Here is a 22,330-nt window from a genome sequence, read left to right as displayed (position 1 = left end):
CCAGCCTGAGAGGGGTTAGGCGGGTGTCCGTTGTGAGGCGGCCAACCGGGAGTTCCAGGAGCCAGGCCAGCCTAGGAGGGTTTTCCTGGTCATAAACCAACTCTTCTCTGAACATAAAAACATGCCAACATAAAGCAAACAAACGGTCTCCAGAGATGGTGGCTGCTCTGAGGAGCCCAAAACCACTGAGAAACAACAGGGGTGAGGTTGTAGGGGGGTGGGGGGTAGCCTTAGCCGTCTGATATCCGTGACATAGGTGAAATGCACTGTTCTATTCAACCCGTTGTTGTTTACTAATCTCAACGTCTGTAGGATGTCCATGGAGCTGCTCTATGTCGCTCTGCAAGTGCAGAGATCCTTCCCGTCTACTTCTTTCAGATAGGTGTTTCCGGGTGTGAGTGGTGTGTCCATTTTTTTTATGTTGCAATCAATGTCCCAAAAGGAAACAACAAGATGCAGACAAATTATAAACAATCCAATGGCAAACTGTATCCGTATTGCTCAGAGTACAGAATCCTTATAGGGACTAAATTGCTCCTCTACGCGTTTCGTTCCACAAATGTTGGAACTTTCTCAAGAGTACAACTAATCAGAACCTCCATCCTTATATGTGTTTCCCTACAAGCTCATTGGTTGCAGTATTAAAGAGACAGTCAATTCAAATTGTTTTATTGTTTAAAAAGATAGTTAATCCCTATATTACCATTCTCCAGTTTTGCACAGCCAACATGTGTTATATTGATACACTTTTTACCACTGTGATTACCTTGTATCTAAGCCTTTTATAACAGCTCCCTGATCACACAACTTTTTATTTATTATCTATTGACTTGCATTTAAGCCAATTAGTACAGTGTCTGCCACGGGCATGAGAACAATGTTATCTGTATGGCGCACATGAACTAGCACCCCCCTGTTGTGAAAAGCTAATAAAAAAGCATGTGATAAGAGGCTGTCTTCAGTGGCTTAAAAAAAGGCAGAAAAACATAATTTATGTAAGAACTTACCTGATAAATTCATTTCTTTCATATTAGCAAGAGTCCATGAGCTAGTGACGTATGGGATATACATTCCTACCAGGAGGGGCAAAGTTTCCCAAACCTTAAAATGCCTATAAATACACCCCTCACCACACCCACAATTCAGTTTAACGAATAGCCAAGAAGTGGGGTGATAAGAAAAAAGTGCGAAAGCATATAAAATAAGGAATTGGAATAATTGTGCTTTATACAAAAAAATCATAACCACCACAAAAAAGGGCGGGCCTCATGGACTCTTGCTAATATGAAAGAAATGAATTTATCAGGTAAGTTCTTACATAAATTATGTTTTCTTTCATGTAATTAGCAAGAGTCCATGAGCTAGTGACGTATGGGATAATGACTACCCAAGATGTGGATCTTTCCACACAAGAGTCCCTAGAGAGGGAGGGATAAAATAAAGACAGCCAATTCCTGCTGAAAATAATCCACACCCAAAATAAAGTTTAATGAAAAACATAAGCAGAAGATTCAAACTGAAACCGCTGCCTGAAGTTCTTTTCTACCAAAAACTGCTTCAGAAGAAGAAAATACAACAAAATGGTAGAATTTGGTAAAAGTATGCAAAGAGGACCAAGTTGCCGCTTTGCAAATCTGATCAACCGAAGCTTCATTCCTAAACGCCCAGGAAGTAGAAACTGACCTAGTAGAATGAGCTGTAATCCTATGAGGCGGAGTCTTACCCGACTCAACAGAGGCAAGATGAATTAAAGATTTCAACCAAGATGCCAAAGAAATGGCAGAAGTTTTCTGGCCTTTCTAAAACCGGAAAAGATAACAAATAAACTAGAAGTCTTTCGGAAAGACTTAGTAGCTTCAACATAATATTTCAAAGCTCTAATAACATCCAAAGAATGCAACGATTTCTCCTTAGAATTCTTAGGATTAGGACATAATGAAGGAACCACAATGTCTCTACTAATGTTGTTGGAATTCACAACTTAGGTAAAAATTCAAAAGAAGTTCGCAACACCGCCTTATCCTGATGAAAAATCAGAAAAGGAGACTCACAAGAAAGAGCAGATAATTCAGAAACTCTTCTGGCAGAAGAGATGGCCAAAAGGAACAAAACTTTCTAAGAAAGTAATTTAAAATCCAATGAATGCAAAGGTTCAAATGGAGGAGCTTGAAGAGCCCCCCGAACCAAATTCAAACTCCAAGGAGGAGAAATTGACTTAATGACAGGCTTTATACGAACCAAAGCTTGTACAAAACAATGAATATCAGGAAGAATAGCAATCTTTCTGTGAAAAAGAACATAAAGAGCAGAGATTTGACCTTCCAAGGAACTTGCGGACAAACCCTTATCTAAACCATCCTGAAGAAACTGTAATATTCTCGGTATTCTAAAAGAATGCCAAGAAAAATGATGAGAAAGACACCAAGAAATATAAGTCTTCCAGACTCTATAATATATCTCTCTGGATACAGATTTACGAGCCTGTAACATAGTATTAATCACAGAGTCAGAGAAACCTCTTTGACCAAGAATCAAGCGTTCAATCTCCATACCTTAAAATTTAAGGATTTCAGATCCTGATGGAAAAAAGGACCTTGGGACAAAAGGTCTGGTCTTAACGGAAGAGTCCACGGTTGGCAAGAGGCCATCCGGACAAGATCCGCATACCAAAACCTGTGAGGCTATGCCGGAGCTACCAGCAGAACAAACGAGCATTCCTTCAGAATCTTGGAGATTACTTTTGGAAGAAGAACTAGAGGCGGAAAGATATAGGCAGGATGATACTTCCAAGGAAGTGATAATGCATCCACTGCCTCCGCCTGAGGATCCCGGGATCTGGACAGATACCTGGGAAGTTTCTTGTTTAGATGAGAAGCCATCAGATCTATTTCTGGAAGTTCCCACGTTTGAACAATCTGAAGAAATACCTCTGGGTGAAGAGACTATTCGCCCGGATGCAACGTTTGGCGACTGAGATAATCCGCTTTCCAATTGTCCATACCTGGGATATGAACCGCAGAGATTAGACAGGAGCTGGATTCCGCCCAAACCAAAATTCGAGATACTTCTTTCATAGCTAGAGGACCGTGAGTCCCTCCTTGATGATTGATGTATGCCACAGTTGTGACATTGTCTATCTGAAAACAAATGAACAACTCTCTCTTCAGAAGAGGCCAAGACTGAAGAGCTCTGAAAATTGCACGGAGTTCCAAAATATTGATCGGAAATCTCACCTCCTGAGATTCCCAAACCCCTTGTGCCGTCAGATACCCCCACACAGCTCCCCAACCTGTAAGACTTGCATCTGTTGAGATTATAGTCCAGGTCGGAAGAACAAAGAAGCCCCCTGAACTAAACGATGGTGATCTGTCCACCATGTCAGAGAGTGTCGTAAAATCGGTTTAAAGATATTAATTGAGATATCTTTGAGTAATCCCTGCACCATTGGTTCAGCATACAGAGCTGAAGAGGTCGCATGTGAAAACGAGCAAAGGAGATCGCATCTGATGCGGCAGTCCTAAGACCCAACATTTCCATGCATAAGGCTACCAAAGGGAATGATTGTGACTGAAGGTTTTGACAAGCTGATATCAATGTTAAACTTCTCTTGTCTGACAAGGACAGAGTCATAGACACTGAATTTATCTAGAAACCTAAAAAGGTTACCCTTGTCTGAGGAATCAATGAACTGAATGGTAAATTGATCCTCCAACCATGAACTTGAAGAAACAACACAAGTCGATTCGTATGAGATTCTTCGAAAATGAGAAGACTGAGCAAGTACCAAGATATCGTCCAAATAAGGAAATACCAAAACCCTGTTCTCTGATTACAGAAAGAAGGGCACCGAGAACCTTTGAAAAAAATTCTTGGAAATGAGGCTAGGCCAAACGGTAGAGCCACAAAACTGGTAATGCTTGTCTAAAAAGAGAATCTCAGACACTAAAAGTGATCTGGATGAATCGGAATATGCAGATACACATCCTGTAAATCTATTGTAGACATATAATGCCCTTGCTAAACAAAAGGCAGGATAGTCCTACAGTAACCATCTTGAATGTTGGTATCCTAACATAACGATTCAATAATGATAGATCCGGAACTGGTCTGAAGGAATTGACCTTCTTTGGTACAATGAAGAGATAAAATAAAACCCCAGGCCCTGTTCCAGAACTGGAACTGGCATAAATACTCCAGCCAACTCTAGATCTGAAACACATTTCAGAAATGCTGAGCCTTTGCTGTGTTAACTGGGACACGGGAAAGAAAAGAATCTCTTAGCAGGAGGCCTTAACTTGAAGCCAATTCTGTACCTTTCTGAAACAATGTTTCTGAAACCAGAGATTAAGAACGGAATTGATCCAAATTTCTTTGAAGAAAACGTAATCTGCCCCATACCAGCTGAGCTGGAATAAGGGCCGCACCTTCATAGGTACTTAGGAGCTGGCTATAGGTTTCTATAAGGCTTGGATATATTCCAAACTGGAAATAGTTTCCAAACTGATACCGCTCCTGAGGATGAAGGATCAGGCTTTTGTTCCTTGTTGTGAAGAAAGGAACGAAAATGATTATTTACCCTGGAAAGAAAGGGAAAGCAAAGTTGACTTAGAAGACATGTCAGCATTCCAAGTTTAATCCATAAAGCTTTTCTAGCTAAAATAGCTAGAGACATATACCTGACATCAACTCTAATGATATCAAAAGATGGTATCACCAATAAAATTATTAGCATGTTATAGAATAATAATAATGCTATAAAATTATGATCTGTTACTTGTTGCGCTAAAGCTTCTAACCAAAAAGTTGAAGCTGCAGCAACATCCGCTAAAAATATAGCAGGTCTAAGAAGATTACCTGAACATAAGTAAGTTTTTCTTAGAAAGGATTCAATTTTCCTATCTAAAGGATCCTTAAATGAAGTACTATCTGCCGTAGGAATAGTAGTACATTAGCAGGAGTAGAGACAGCCCCATAACCTTAGGGATTTTTGTCCCAAAAAACTCTAATCTGTCAGATGGCACAGGATATAATTTGCTTAAACGTCTAGAAGGAGTAAATAAATTACCCAAATTATTCCATTCCCTGGAAATTACTTCAGAAATAGCATCAGGGAGATAAAACACTTCTGGAATAACTACAGGAGATTTAAAAACCTTATTTAAACGTTTACATTTAGTATCAAGAGGACCAGAATCCTCTATTTCTAATGCAAATAACACTTCTTTAAGTAAAGAACGAATAAATTCCATCTTGAACAAATACAAAGATTTATCAGCATCAACCTCTGAGACAGAAACCTCTGAACCAGAAGAACCATTATCAGTATCAGAATGATGATGTTCATTTAAAAATTCATCTGAAAAAAGAGAAGTTTTAAAAGACTTTTATGCATACTAGAAGGAGAAATAACAGACATAGCCTTCTTAATGGATTTAAAAAATAAAATCTCTTATGTTATCAGGAATACTCTGAGAATTAGATGTTGACGGAACAGCAACAGGTAATGTAACAGTACTAAAGGAAATTTTATCTGCATTAATAAGTTTGACATGACATGCAATACAAATAACAGCTGGAGAAACAGATACCAAAAGTTTATAGCAGATACACTTAGCTTGGTAGCTCCAGCACTGTGCAGTGATTTTCCTGAAGTATCTTCTGACTCAGTTGCAACGTGGAACATCTTGCAATATGTAAAAGAAAAAAACAACATATAAAGCAAAATTGATCAAATTCCTTAAATGACAGTTTCAGGAATGGGAAAAAAATGCCAGTGAACAAGCTTCTAGCAAACAGAAGCAATAAATAATGAGACTTAAATAATGTGGAGACAAAAATGACGCCCATATTTTTTAGCGCCAAAAAAGACGCCCACATTATTTGGCGCCTAAATGCTTTTGGCGCCAAAAATGACGCCATATCCGGAACGCCGACATTTTTGACGCAAAAAAGTCAAAAAATGACGCAACTTCCGGCGACACGTATGACGCCGGAAACAGAAAAAAAAATTTTGCGCCAAAAAAGTCTGCGCCAAGAATGACGCAATAAAATGAAGCATTTTCTGCCCCCGCGAGCCTAACAGCCCACAGGGAAAAAGTCAAATTTTTTAAGGTAAGAAAAAATGATTGAAACAAATGCATTTATCCCAAATATGAAACTGACTGTCTGAAAAATAAGGAATGTTGAACATTCTGAGTCAAGGCAAATAAATGTTTGAATACATATATTTAGAACTTTATAAATAAAGTGCCCAACCATAGCTTAGAGTGTCACAGAAAATAAGATTTACTTACCCCATGACACTCATCTACATGTTTGTAGAAAGCCAAACCAGTACTGAAACGAGAATCAGCAGAGGTAATGGTACATATAAGAGTATATCGTCGATCTGAAAAGGGAGGTAAGAGATGAATCTCTACGACCGATAACAGAGAACCTATGAAATAGACCCCGTAGAAGGAGATCACTGCATTCAAATAGGCAATACTCTCCTCACATCCCTCTGACATTCACTGCACGCTGAGAGGAAAACCGGGCTCCAACTTGCTGCGGAGCGCATATCAACGTAGAATCTAGCACAAACTTACTTCACCACCTCCATCGGAGGCAAAGTTTGTAAAACTGAATTGTGGGTGTGGTGAGGGGTGTATTTATAGGCATTTTAAGGTTTGGGAAACGTTGCCCCTCCTGGTAGGAATGTATATCCCATACATCACTAGCTCATGGACTCTTGCTAATTACATGAAAGAAATTAGATGTTTAAAGGTTATAAAGAATAATAATATAACAATGTTGGCTGTGCAAAGCTGGGGAATTGGTAAAGGCGTTATCTATCTTTTTAAACAGGAACAATTTTTGTCCCTTTAACAACACATGCATTACAGCATAGTCAAGGGTATAAGTGTACCTTTAGGTTAAACACATACTGAGATAGAGACATGACTGTTTAGTTACGCAAAGTGAAACTAAATATATAAAATTCCTTAATTTTATTTTAAAAATGTATATATATATATATATATATATAAATATATATATATATATATATATATATATATATATATATATATATATATATATATATATAAAACTCGATAAACTATATTTGGTACATATAAAAAACAGTTTTAAAATAGAGAAAACTATATTACCCTTTACACGTTCACACGAACTTAAACCAAATTAAAGACCACAATACAATATGATAAATGGGGGAAATAAATCCAATTTCTATTTCCTATAAATGCTTACCAAATTACACCAAAAAAGTGTTGATATCTAAATCTATGTTCAGACCATTAGGTTAAATGCTTCCAGCTGTTTAATCCAAAATGTCTCACGTTGTCAGAGTTTTATTTTGGCTCTTTTCAGAGACAGATTTCTTTGTGTGAAAGAGTAACAAAAAGATCTGTGAAAATCTAGATCTTTGTGTGTTGCAATTTCACAAAAAAACATAAATTATGCTTACCTGATAATTTTCTTTTCCTCTGACAGGGAGAGTTCACAGCTGCATTCATTACTTTTGGGAAATAGAGAACATGGCCACCAGGAGGAGGCAAAGATACCCCAGCCAAAGGCTTAAAAACCTCCCCCGCTTCCCTCATCCCCCAGTCATCCTGCCAAGAGAACAAGGAACAGTAGGAGAAATATCAGGGTGGAAAAATGTGCCAGAAGAACCAAAAACTACTGCTACCACATAGACAAAATGCAGACGGGAGCTATGGACTCTTCCCATGAGAAGAAAAGAAAATTATCAGGTAAGCATAATTTATGTTTTTCTTCTTAAACAGGAAGAGTCCACAGCTGCATTCATTACTTTTGGGAAAATAATACCCAAGTTAGAGGATACTGAATGTAAACAAAGGGTGGGAACAAAAAGGCGGCCCCTTCGAAAGGCACCCCAGACTGAAATTACCCGACACCCTATAAATATATTAAACGACACAGGTAAAAACCCAAAGCCCAGGTAACTGCACATCAGTTACACAACCAGCAAAGCCGGGCTAGAGACCACTCAGCCCCAGAGTCTGTCAAGCACAAATAGCCTCCAAGGAGTCCGCCCTGCGGCTCTCGACTCCCATGAAGAGTACCTGGCCAAAAGACAAGGATCTCTACCTGCCCCCAAGAGCAGTGGCGACTCTAGAAACAAAATATAGGGAGGCACATAAGATACCACAGTCAAGCTGGGGGGGGGGGGGGGGGAACTAATAATTTTCACCACTAAAAATAAACTAAATAAATATATGTAAATAAGATTCCAAATACCAGAGTAATGCTGTATGCAATGATACCTTTTTATTGTACTAACCCAATACTTAAAAGACAAGTTTGAGAGTTTTCCTTTCTTCCTCAGGTATTGCTTCAGACCTGAGAAAGAGAGGAAACACTCAAGAGCTTTTCTATATACTTTAAATCAATTTCAGCAAACACCAAGGCTCTGTAATAAATCCCTTATGTTAAATATATCACTAATGAAGACCTTGTTGGTTTGTATGTGTAACTATCTAATACTCCATGTACCAATTTTACACAGCCAGCAACTTCCTATGTCAAAATAAAAATTTGAATTTTTTCTTTTTTATAAGGAACATTCTAGTCAAAACTTAAAACACACATAACTAGCATTGACTAATTAACTAACATTATATTATGCATATAAAACACCACTATATAAACAAGTTAAAAAAGAAGTGACTACGTTTACAAACTGTGGACAGACATGGTTGTGCAAGGCTTGTGCATAATAGTAATCTATTTTGCTAAAACAGTGATGTGTATATACTAGACATATTTTTGTTTAATGAAGCACACGCTCCATTTTATTAAAACTGTAAGATGACATTCACCTGTTAATGTTTTTTTTTTCTGGTATGGCTGACAAGGTGGCAGAAGTGACAACTTTAACCAAGCTAATCGCATTAGTTTTCTCATCATTTCTCTTCCAGTCTCTATGACAGTGAGCCAAATTCTCTCCCAGTCTCTCTGACAGACAATGAGCCAATTTCTCCCAAATCCAGTATCTCTGACAGAGAGTGAGCCAAATTCTCTCCCAGAGAGACTGGGAGATAATTTGGCTCACTGTCTGTCACAGAGACTGGGTCTGGAAGAGAAATTGGTTCACTATCTGTCGGAGTGAGTGGGAGAGAATTTCACTCACTGACAGAGACTGGGAGAGAAATTAGCTCACTGTCAGAGAGACTGGGAGAGAGTTTGGCTCACTGTCTGTCAGAGAGACTGGGTCTGGAAGAGAAATTTGCTCATTTTCTGTCAGAGAGACTGGGAGAGAATTTGGCTCACTGTCTGTCAGAGAGATTGGGAGAGAAATTGGCTTACTGTCTGAGTGAGCCAAATTCTCTAAAAGTAAACAAGGAGGATCACACTAGCAGCAAAGCGTAAAAACTCACAGCATACAGATACTCCAAATAGCCAATAGAGACCGATATCTTAGTCCGATACTGAATGGACAAACTTTCAGACAGAACTTCCCTCTTCACCTGCCACACCGCAAACGAACAACCCCTTATATTCAGTTTTCAGCGTTACCTTGAATCTGTGATGCGCTGCTGTATATTCTCCTGGGGCGGCTTACATTCGGTCTGGCAGAGGTGGCGACCACAGAGTAAGTGCGACCGTCAACCTCAATCCTTTCACCGGTAATCCCAAACACGGGTGCAGGGCTTACTTCCGGAAGTGACGTCAGGTCACCGGTCTCCGTAACCGTTCCGTTATCCTCTGGCTGTATTGGTGGGTATGATGGCAAATGCTCAAACCAGCTTACCAGGACCTAAGAATAAGGGCTCCTCACAACCCTTAAAAATTGCAGAAATAGAAAAAAGGAAACGGTCCCAAAAAGGTAAGCTAAAAACGAATACTTTATTGTTCCATTAAAACAGGCGTAGAATATAGAAAAACATTTTAAAAATGTGATGGAAAAGGGTCTAACGCGTTTCGGCTAGCTGTTGCCGTATTCATAGACCATATCCTATAACCACAAACTTAGTTGTTATATAGATCTATAGTTAATTAGTTAATTAATTCTACCTGCTGGACTTAACTCCTTACACGCTAACTGCTTGAATGTGGATAAGGCCAAATTATAAAGAGGTTATATCAGACAGCTATCATACATATTAGGACTTATTTATAAATTAACATTGAAATAATTCAGGAACAAAAACAACTTTTAAATTTGTATGTTCATAATTAAACTGAAAAAATATAATCCTGTGTTCAAAACATTGCAAGAATATTCCTATGTATAGGTAATTAAGCAAACAAATTGTTGCACATATGTATGCAGAGCTTAGGGATAGAGAGACCTAAAGATCAGTACAAAATATATCATCACAAATAAATTCAGTATATTAATAATATATTTAAAGAATCAAGGCATTAAGTTCAAATTATCTACATATAATAAATATATAGACAATTTGTCAAATATTTATGAAACTTATCTTGAAACATTCTATCAAAAATATATACAATTAAACAACAACATAAATTGTCTGAATATCTGGATATGATTCTAATGACTTTATTACTCCCAAAAATTTACAAGGTCATATTCAGAATTATACCCCATGGGGACCTGTGTCTTCAGTTTAAATATCCAATAGACCTCTTGTCTACCTAGAATTTGTGATCTATCTCCTTCTCGACTTGGGGTTTTAACAGCTTCAATGATGTTCCAGCTGAAAGATTTAACAGATTGATTATGCTCAAAAATAAAGTGTCTGCTCAATTCTGAGCAGGGTACCTTATTTCTTATATCTCCTAGATGTTCTCTAATGCGTGCTCTCACATCACGCGTCGTGAGACCCACGTATTGACCCTTACAAAGTGTACATTCAGCTAAGTAAATCACATAACAAGAACTGCAATTGACACATCCCTGTACATTAAAGCTTTCTCCTGTCACATGTGATGTAAAGGTACTTGTCACATTGTGGTATTCACATGCTTTACAGCGACTACTGCCGCATTTAAAGCTGCCACTGTGTTTTAACCATGAGCTATCATCTCTATTCCTTTTCTCTCCCAGTCTCTGACAGACAGTGAGCCAAATTCTCTTCCAGACCAGTCTCTCTGACAGACACTGTGAGTCAAATTCTCTCCAGTCTCTCTGACAGTGTGCCATGTCTAGTAAGTCCAAAATAAAAAGGGACATATGAAAGGATCACAAGGATCATGCACTCTCCTGCTAGACCCCAGAGACTACTAGGGGAAATAATTATTAAATGGAGGCCATGTGTAGTCACCATGCACCTGCCCCCAGAGACACCACTAGACTGCAAAAAAGCCGATTAGTCATAAAGGGACACAAAACCCTCCATTTCACATAAAATATGGTTTATGTAGGGGCCATGCACTACACCTAGGCCCATCCTGGGTGCAACACCCTTATTAAACTATGAAAAAATATCATATGTGAACCCGTTTAATTCTTGTGATCTGGTTTTATTTGACATAAATGCAAATCATGTGCATTATTGCATTATCCTTTTTTTTCCATTAGATAGGATGTGTTCAGGTTTTGTACCCTGAGTTTGTTTTACTGGGCTTTGTTGTTTGACCCTATTAAAAAAATGTTTTAGATTATAGTTATTCAGATCTTATATATGGAAATGCAAATGTACTCTTATAATTAGGTATTATTTACAAAACTTTTTTGTTTTATGCTTGTTCCATTTTTCATGTGTGCTGATCATAATACTTGTATAAACCTTTATATGTTTAGCAAAGAGTGCAGATTTTTTCTTATTATTAAATCCACTTTTAGTTGAAGGTATCACTTAAAAATAATGTAGAAATATGTGATATGTACATATTATCTTATTTCTGTTTGTTGATTGAAATACCAAGTTCATATGTGAATAAAGTGTATTTCAAAACTGTTGTAGTACACAATAATGTTATGACTATATTTAAAACACATCACCAATAATAAGACCTACACAAATCCTGTGGTATAATGTGCTAAACAAATTCAGGCTGCTAATGGTCCCAGGACATCAGGTTATCAGTATAAATAAAGTAGAACCTGATTGACTAAGTATTGGAACATCAATAAAAAAACATTGGTGGTGTAATCTGCACTTTGCACTCTTGTATTGAAAACTATATACTAGGTGTCATAGGGTAGCATAAACACAGGGAGTTTGAGTTGTCTCAGGGGTTCAGGGCAGATCCAAGCAAGTCTGGTTGGCCTGGGGAGAGTGAGGTATCTATGAGTGGGGAGGTAAGGTAACGTAGTAATCATAATCTATTATTAGTAAGTACCCTGTTGTGACAGTGACTTACCCCATCAGATCTTCTTTGTCTTCTCTTCTTTACTTTGTTTGCTGCCACCGAGTGCCAGACAGCCAGTGCCTGCTGCAGTACTGCTCCTTCCCGTGCTCTCTGTCCCAACTCCTGCACAGTGCACACTGTCTGTGCCACACAGCACCCTGCTGGCTGGCCCCTCCCCTCTTCCTCTCCAGTCTCCGGTCATGTTCCTGTGCCGTGTCCGTGGTGCTTTGTATAGAGCCAGCATGAGGCACGTGTGGTGGGTGGGGGCAGGGCAAAGCCAACTGAACATGTGAAGGCACGTGCCGCTGCACATAATTTATAATACTCATTTTCAATTTCAGACTCACTCAGGAGTCTCAATTAAATAAAACACCGGGCCAGAGAGAGTAAAGCTGTTTTTACAAACAAAAATCTATAAGATTTAGTTCACTTCACAGTGTTCATAGAATCACACTACTACATTTTTATCAGACTCAGTACTGTGTAGTGTTACGCACAGTCTCACGCATTATGCTTGCACAGGGGCTGGTGGCCAGGGGGCAAGGCTTAACTTAGGGGGGGAGCAAATGGTCCCCCCTTGCCCCCCTGTAGTGAGGCCACTCCCCGAGAGGGAGAACAGATTCCAAGAAGAAATCCAAAGAATCATTCCACACGGCTCAACAAACATTGAACAACCCAAGGTTGTCTTACGATAGTAACACCCAGGGAGACGAACTCCCTAGAAACACAAGGACCTTAAAAAATCCCAAAGAGGACTCCCAAAGAGGACTCGAGGGTCACCCTCATATCCCAGACACCGTACCATACCATAAGCTACTCCAGAAAACCACGAGTTCCCTGTTGCCTCGTATCAAGTCAAAACCTGCATGCTAGGCAAGCATAGACAGCAGAAATAGGATAACTATCTCAGCTTTTAGCCAAAAGCTCTCCAAGAGAACACCAAACCATCTGAACAGGAACTCTCAATGACCAGCTTCCAGGTAGAAAAGCTGACTCAGCCATCATGGAACCCAAACCACCGAGAGGCGTTTTAAAGCTTGAAAGCACACATTCAAGGTGCAATAGCTGCCGCTGGTTTCAAACTGCAAACCATCCAAAAACTCCACAACAGCCTTTAGAACACCGGGCTCCAAGGAGCATCCCCTCCCAGCACCAGATGCCGTTAGAAAAGAGGAGGACATCAAATGTCCTCCCACCAAAGAGAAACCGATCCCCGACCTTCCCTCCAGGGTAATGGCTCCAGCCCAAATGCTAGTCAAAGACAAGAGTCCCAGACCTCTGGAGAAAAACATGGATCTATGAGGAGCAAAACCCCTGAGTAGAACCGTGACCTCCACTAAAAAAACGCATGCGACCGGGAGTCAAGACAGACCTTGTGCTCGGGTACGAGACCCCCTACACCGCTGTCTTCCATAAAGAGGAACAATTCCCAAGAGAAGTCCTCAGATCCCCAGCACCTAAATATCAGACTCCAACAAAGAACAGGAGCCTTACCAGGGTTCAAAACCCACAGCCTCCTGATGCAGGAATGGTGGAACCAGTCACTGCTCCACATATCCCTTTCCAGGATTCTGAAAATGCAAGGAGGGAAAAAAAACCTACAAGGCAAGAAAAACAAGGACCCACATGTCGTCAGATACTGAGGTAACTTTGAATCAGGAGAACACACAAGCTCCCATCCCTCACACTAGGAGAGAAGGGAACCAGCCATGGAAACCTGAAGGTTCTATAAATGAACTAGAAAACATAATTCCGTTATTCAAAAGTGCGCAACTTCCGTGGAAGTGCCCACGCGACCACAAAATTACAAGTATCGGTTCCAGAGAAGAACGTTCTCAAAAACGGAAAACTATCAGATCTTAAGAAAAACAAATTAAACACATCCATCCAGATCAAAAATAAAAGGAAGGCAGCACCCATCGGGTGAATGCCCAAGGTGAATGAGAACGCCAACAGGACCAGCCGATCAGAGGCCCCATTCACCAAAGCTCAGAACTGGAACCGAAACATAAAGAAAAAATTAAATGGAGACGTTAAGGAGATTGGCTTCATCCCCAAACGTTGCATCCAGTTTGCCATCCAGCATCTAAGGCCTCGGATACCTCGGCCCACTAGGACTGGGATCCTTTAACATTGCCAAAACGTGCCTTAAAAGAACACGAAGATGTGCCAGCCTATAACAGAAGGCAAAATCATCACTCGTCGGATCAACGAAAGACCCTGAGATAGGGGACCCTGAAGCCTCAGAGGCCAATGCTTCCCAAGGAGGCCGAACTGAATCAGGCGATCCCACGCCCAATGGGCCCTGGTTAACAGAACACGGACAGTATCTTAGAAATGTTCACTTGGGAGATATAAATGAGTCAGCACCATAGAAATGTCCATGCGGAACCATGCCGTAACCTCTGGAGGAAACAAGCCACCCTTCGGAGAAGAAGTAAAGGCCATAGGGACTACTGCTTGTGTAGCCGAGAAAGGGTCTGGGGCACGCACCTCACGGGACATGGAAACCTCTGAGGCGGATGGCTCAACACACTCCAAGCTCCCTGATTCGGGAGAAGAGAGTACTCTAGAATGGCAATCGAAACATAACTTATGGGCAATGATTACCAAGGCCATTTCATATTCACCACAAGATGCATTCTCCGTATCGGACACATCCGTGTCTAAGATATCAGAATCCTCAATAATCTTGGGATTACAAAAATGACAAAAACTAACTGGCACCCTTTTTACACCCCCAATGGCTGGGGCACTCACCCCCTCCTGTGAACCAGACAACCCACAAGCTAGACTGTCGCACACACTCAGCATACGGAAGTGAGAAACAACGTAACCGCACCCGTAACAAGGTGCACCGTGCCAGTCACAAAAAGGGCACGCAATCTCGAGAGATCACATCATAAAGATAAGGCCGTTATGTTCCGTAAACGCCGTGAGCCTAGGTAATGCTACACATTAGCAGATAGAACCATAGATGATTAAAGTCCCCCCTGTTCAATAACCCCCCTCAGGAGATATTAACCCAGGATTCCTTATCAAGATAAAAGGAATCCCACTGGGACCCTAACTTGTTTAGTTAACATTACATTCACATATCGAAATAAAATGAAACGATCTTACCGGAATCTACACCGTGGAACAGGAACACGACCCTGTGACAGAAAGTAGCCTCGCTTCTGACAGACTTGAAAGGCAAAGAATGACTGAGGGATGAGGGAAGTGGTGGAGATATTTAAGACTTTGGCTGGGGTGTCTTTGCCTCCTCCTGGTGGCCAGGTTCTGTATTTCCCAAAAGTAATGAATGCAGCTGTGGACTCTTCCCGTTTAAGAAGAAAATAAATCTGGCAACGAAAAGAGTTGTATGCTGCTGCCGGTGGCCATATTTGGCATTCGTTGCAACACGACAGCAAAAAAGGACATCCTAGTGCAAACAGGCAGAAACGGAATTAACTCAAGCTGGAAAAGGAGAGATGTAAATAGGGGTACACATGCTTTTAGACTTCTGAAACGGGTTTGTACTCTATTTTATCAGGCTTTGGATGGAATCACAAAACTTCTCTAGTAAAGGTGTTAACTCTTATGTCACCTAAATACAAATTGAGAAAGAAGCAGGAATCTAGAAACTACACAATCTAGAAACTACACAAAATAATTTAGAGATATATCAATGTATTTAAATAATGATTTCCCATAAATCCCAAACCCCAGACTCTTGAGGTTCTGGCATTATCGATATATCTATGCTCATGCTCAATATAAAAAAAAGCAACTGCAAAAAAGTAATTCATAAATGTACAAAACCTTTGAACAAATAAATACTATAAATAACTCTAATGCACTTGCTCATGTACACAAATAAAAACACACAACACAGGTTTGTTTTGAGTATATATCTATTTTATATACATATGAATGTCACAGTCATGATATACAAAGTCACAGTGATGCAACAAGACAAAATAATAACATCTGCTTATAATATAGTACAAGAGGGTGTTGGTTATCTAAAGTGGAACAGCACAACGATAAATGGGTAAAGCCTAGTTTTATTAAGATGAATAAAAACAAAAATGACCCATTACTTTATCATTAGAGACATTAGATTTGTTTAAGATTTAAGTCATATTGATAACCAGTTAACACATTGGCTTCTTCATTAAAGCTAATACATACTCAATAGATACAGAGTGTTCCTGCTGTTAATGATCCTGAAGGCATCCTTAAGTGCTGCTTTCTTAGAGAATGAAGGGTCAGCCCTATCAATTTTCTGCCTGACTCAGATTTAGTTTTTTTACAACCCCTGAGTCTATAGAAACAGGAGTTGTATTAAACATACCTACCTCCTTCCAAGCAATGATTCAGCAAAAGGTATTCACATTAATTTTGGAATATAGCCGATTTTATAAATAACATATAACCTTAAGAAGAATATATTCTTGATGGCTGTTCATATCCCTTTAACAGGAAATTTGAATTCGTGTACCATGTTATACAGAGAATATGCACACTAATGATTGTACCTTTTTAGTGTGCACTTGCACAATAAACAATGTTCTAATTTAATCAAACATTTACAATCATATAGATATGATGTAGATTCTTGCATACATTGTTTTAAAACAATAAACAAAATTGACATAAATGTTTGTCATGTCAGTTATTTTACAAAAAAACTGTGCATTATACAGAATTCAAATGTAGGATACCTAGATTTAAATTATTAGGTTGAACCAATACATTTTTCTTTCATTAAACAAATGGAAGGAATCGTCACTGACTACGGGTCACTTGCGTAAGATATTTTAGATGAGGAAGTTCTCAAATCGAAACCAAATCTGACCATATACATAGATGAGGACATATTTACAAATATAAACACAAAAAAAATCTATACAAAATACTTCCTACAGGATATCCTTCAAAAGTTTAAAGTAAAATAGAAAATATTACATTAAACAAAAAAACATTACAGTTTTTAATCACAGAGAATTGGTCAGTATTTATTAAGGCTGTGAAACTGTATAAATTATTCATTTAAAGCTATCTCATTCTAAGGCAAATATTTATTGCTGGTTTATATTTTGTCATAGCTATTAAAAAAAAAAAAAAAGTACAGAAATACGTAGGTGCCAGCTCTACTAATATATATTTTCTGTATACAATGAAATAAGACACAGTTAACATTGATAGATATGTGTAATAGGAGTTCCATTCTGCACTGTTGTCCTCATTGGCAGTAATAGCAAAAAATTGTTCATCTTCATAATGATTACAAAGTAATCATGCACATTTGATTTTATTATGAAGTACATCCATATTTTTATGGTAATAAAGTCTTGTGCAGTAATATTTAATTAAATAACAGAAATCTTTGATTTTGTGACTATTAGTATCTCATACATTGGATTTGGGTTTTATAACCCAATCAGCACTGGGATTGAGTTGAGACAGGTCCTTCATATAGGTGCCATCTTCCAGGCAGCGTTCCCCTAAAAAATATTTAAAAAATATATTTAAAAAAAGAAAAAAAAGAGAAAAAAAAATAGATTTATAGATTTTCACACAACAACAGAATGTCCAATACAAACTTTAATTTTAAATGATCAAATTTATTCAGAAGAATATACAGTTTATAAGATATATTTGTAGTCTGACCAGAATATTTTTCATATCTCTTTGTGAGTATGTATGTCAATGCAAACAGTTCTTGGTGAATAAAAGTATCCCAAATGTCACCAGTACCAACAAGTTCATTTTTTTTTTTTTCTCCTCTCAAGATTAATAGGAAAATGTTTGTCCTTCACAACAGAAATAATTAGTACTAATGTCAAAGAAACACAGCAAAAATGTAGCTATTTACTGAAAGCTATTCTTTAATTGATTATTTTTTTCATATACTAATGAATTTCCTTACTATAAGCAGCACTACATGACAGCAAGTCATTAAACCATGACTATAATATTAGTTTAATGGACACATAAGGAGATACAACTCATTCTTCCCTTCTCACTTAATCCCATTATGAATTTACAGGATATCTTCAGTAGAAAGTTCTTGATATTGTAAGAACAACCTAATTAAATAGGCATTAAACTCAAAATGTAATCTCTTATAAATTAATTTTAATTAATGAAAATAAAACAAATGTAATATACATTTAGAATTTATTTAACTAGCATTTGCTCTAAAATACATATTAAATTTGTGCATGTTCCATGGTCCCTAGAAAGGATGAGGCTCAAATGCTGTAACCTAAGTATACTACAAATTATCTGTCCAAGCACAGTGGTTGTTTAAAGGGACAGTAAAGTCAAAAATAATTTTTCATGGTTAAGATTGAAAATACAATGTTAAACTTCTTTCCAATTCTTTCACTCCTTACATCCAGTCTTTGACCAACTCCTGCCATTTCCACCTTAAAAACATCTCCAAAATTCGACAATTCCTCACACAAGACACAACAAAGATTCTAATCCACTCTCTCTCCATTTCCTGCCTTTAATATTGCAATGCCATCCTCTCTGGTCTCCCTAGCTCCTTTAAATTCCATAATAAATACCTTTGCCAGGCTGACGTACCTTACATGTCGCTCTTCATCTGTTGCACCTCCCTTCACTGGCTTCATCTAGCCTCCAAAATAAATCACAAAATCCTGACCCTGACATTCAAGGCCCTCAATTGCACTGCTTCCCCCTATAGCTCAGACCTTGTCTCCAGATACTCTACCTCCCGTCCCCTTTACTCTACTCATGACCTCCTCCTCTCCTCCCCACTTGTTACCTCCTCACATTCCCATCTACAGGACTTCTCCAGAATGGCCACTATTTTGTGGAACTCTTTGCCTCACTCCACAAGACTCCCTTAATTTTGAAAGTTTCAAGAGCTCTTTAAAGACTCTACTGTTCAGGGATGCAAACAACATATGCTAGCCCCATAGCAGGTAAGTCTACAAGCCCAGATGTTTGTAAATCACCTTCATGAGAGCTGATTTACAACAGTGCAACTCTTGTCAGGACCCTCTACCATATGTTCCCTATAAATACTACCTTCTACATTATACCTGTGTTTAAGCGCTGCAGAATATGTTGGCCTGCTACAAATAACTGATAATTAATTTACTTCTATTACCTAATTTGCTTTGTTCTATTTCTATATTTTTTTTTAAAAACATACTTAGGTAGGCTCAGGAGCAGCAATGCACTACTGTGAGCTAACTGCTGATTGTTGGCTGCCAATGTGTTCAGCTAGCCCCCCCGAAATGCACTGCTCCTCCTTTATCAAATTTGCTTAATTCTTATGCTTTTTGTTGATGGAAGTAAATTGAAAAGTTGTTTAAAATTCTATTCAGTCTGAATCATGAAAAAAGTAGTGTACAAACTAATTTACAGCTAGGCTTAAAGGGATGGTAAACTCACTATTTACCGAATATATGATCAATCTGTTCATTCTTCTTAAATGTGCACACGAATTTTCACTTTATACATTATATAGCCATTTACTTACAATGACATAATAAATAATATCTCCATTCCGTTAAATCGCCAACCCTCCATGACGTCATATCCCTTTTGCCGTCTTTCGTCCAATCATCAAGCCTGTCGCCAGACAGGCTTCTTTCAATGCAATTGGATTCGTGCATGCGCATTAACGCGCAATCCTAGCAATCCTAACATTGAGCGAGCAAACCCTCTGACGTGTAGAGAGGGTGGAGACCAGATCAACGCAGACAATATTCAGTGAAACATCTAAGAGGGGTGGGGCGGGGCGAGGCGGAGAGATGCGGTGCAACAAGGTTTTGATAATGTATTAAAATTTACATTAAAATACATAAAAAAATAATGAATTGATAATGCGGTTTAATACTTATTATATAAACAAATCTAAATATGTAATTTGCAAATAACGGAGCTTACCATCACTTTAAGTGGTGGTCATAATTGAAGGAGATAAGAAACACTCATTAGGGTTTTCAAGCAGAATGTTCTTGCTCACTTTGATAGCTAAAAGTGCAAAGTTTTGCAAGCTTTATATTTATTTTGAATATGTTACACATATACATATTATTTTGATAATAAAGTTTGTTTACAGGTAAGAGTAATCTTTCCTAAAGCACTTCCCACTTAAGATACCAATTCTCAATATCAAACTTTTTATACTGAATGAATATGTTTAAACAAAATGGAACACTTGGTACTGAAATATTTGTTTAACTAGTGTTAAAGCCCGTGTACACGGGCCAAAATGTGTATTGAATTTTTATGTTTTTATTCAAAAAATAACAAAAGATATAAACATTAACATAAAATCATTTTTATATTTATCAAATATGTTTTTTCTATGTGCTGTGTAGCACATACATAAATCCTGAGGCAATTTTTTTTTTTTTTTTTTAAACTAATTTTTTTTTTTTATATATACATAAGTCCAGAACAAATGTATTTTTTTTTAAACTAAAATATTATGTACTGTGTAGCACATACATAAGTACAGAGCTTTTTTTTTTTTTTTTTAAACTAAAATATTGAGTAAAATATTATGAGCTGTGTAGCACATACATAAGTACAGAGCAAGACCTTTCTATACATATAAGTCCAGACCCATTTTTTTTCTTTTTTAAACTAAAATATTATGTGCTGTGTAGCAAGTTCTGTGTAGCACAGATAACTCCGGAGCTTTCAATGGAGTGTGTTGGAGTGTGTTGCGCAGTTTTAAGTTTTGTTAGGCTCGCGACGCTTTGAAATGGTAGTCACGCGACTACTCGCGCCGGTGTGTATTGATCTCGCGCTGCGATGGTGCGAGGGTGTGCGTGCGGGCAAGTCATTTGTGGAGGGTGCGCATGCGCGTGCGGCCAAGTTAGGTGTCTATTCATCTGGCGCTGGGTGCGCGTGCGGGCAAGTTCTGTGTGTGGGTGCGAGGGTGCACGTGCGCATGAGCAGGCGGCCAAGTTAATTTTTGTGGGTATAATAGGCTGTGTGTGGGTGCGAGGGTGCGGGTTTGTGTGTTAAGGGTTGCTGTGTGTGGGTGCGAGGGTGCACGTGCGGCCAAGTTTGTGGGTGTGTGGATGTGTGAGCTGTTAGCTGTGCGCGCGAGGTGTCTGGGATCTAAGGCCAAGTGTGTTTGTCTCTACTGCGGCTGCGCATGACGGCTTCAGACAAACACACTTGGCCTTTTATAATATAGGATTCTATATTACACAGGGTTTCCTACTACAAGCTTGTGGGAGGCTATACAGACAGACCATAAGAACTGGTAGCTCATTTAAAACCTAATGGCTCAAACAGAATAATTAAAATTGTTTTGAGTACAAAACAGATAGAAATAGTGTTTCAGCTTTAAGAGAACATACTGAGAACATTATTAACAAAAAAAAATCTTAAGAGAAAGTTAGAATTTTGGGGGGGGGGGATTTGGAATGAAATCCAACATGCCCTTTGTGATGGCACTATGATTATGTAGTAGACCGAAATCTTTTCTGCTTTTTATAACAGCAGAAACGCAAAGTCCAAAAAAACATTTTTATCTCAGCTACCATACCATACAGTCAATGAGAACATTTACAATGTAAATGTAGTGGAACCCTAAGCTAGTACGTCCCCCACTCACTGTTAAATTGTTCATTAAACCCGAGTACAATATTATGTAAGGTTAATCTGGTCTGTTTACGTAAAACCAAAGCTCAGTTATTTGAATAGCTAAGGACAATAGAATCATCTTTTTACAAATCTATAAATGTTGCTTTAGCAGCTTTTGCTCCTGTATGTTAAAGAGACAGTGCACTGTAAAATGTTATATGGTATAAAAAGTCATTGGAAAACACATTTATGGGAAAACTATTTTGCAGTACACTGTCCCTTTAATTCAATATGTGGATATTTTATGAAATAAGCATTCCTTTGGGTGGGATTTGTGCTATTTAAGAAATTAACCATGTAACTGAAACACTGAGAATGCCTGAAGGTTTTATTCTGCCAGGTGCATTACATTTGCAACTTTACTCTCTATTGTGGCATTTTTATTTTTTTAACCACTCAGGAA

General features: G+C 38.4%; 1 protein-coding gene across 3 annotated transcripts in view; it reads right to left on the bottom strand.

Moving 5' to 3' along the window:
* Positions 1 to 16,169: 16,169 nt before the first annotated feature.
* Positions 16,170 to 22,330, bottom strand: part of ARHGAP18 (Rho GTPase activating protein 18) — a 492,802-nt gene continuing 486,641 nt past the window's right edge. For all 3 annotated transcript variants that reach the window (XM_053710692.1, XM_053710691.1, XM_053710693.1), the window contains exon 15: positions 16,170 to 17,783. In XM_053710692.1, the coding sequence (XP_053566667.1) occupies positions 17,689 to 17,783 (95 nt within the window). In that variant the 3' untranslated portion in view covers positions 16,170 to 17,688. The remainder of the gene's footprint in view (positions 17,784 to 22,330) is intronic.

Source organism: Bombina bombina, chromosome 4 (genome assembly GCF_027579735.1).
Source record: "Bombina bombina isolate aBomBom1 chromosome 4, aBomBom1.pri, whole genome shotgun sequence".
Taxonomy (NCBI): Eukaryota; Metazoa; Chordata; class Amphibia; order Anura; family Bombinatoridae; genus Bombina; species Bombina bombina.
The sequence above is the reverse complement of the archived record's forward strand: the minus strand, read 5'-3'. Positions and strand labels throughout refer to the sequence as shown.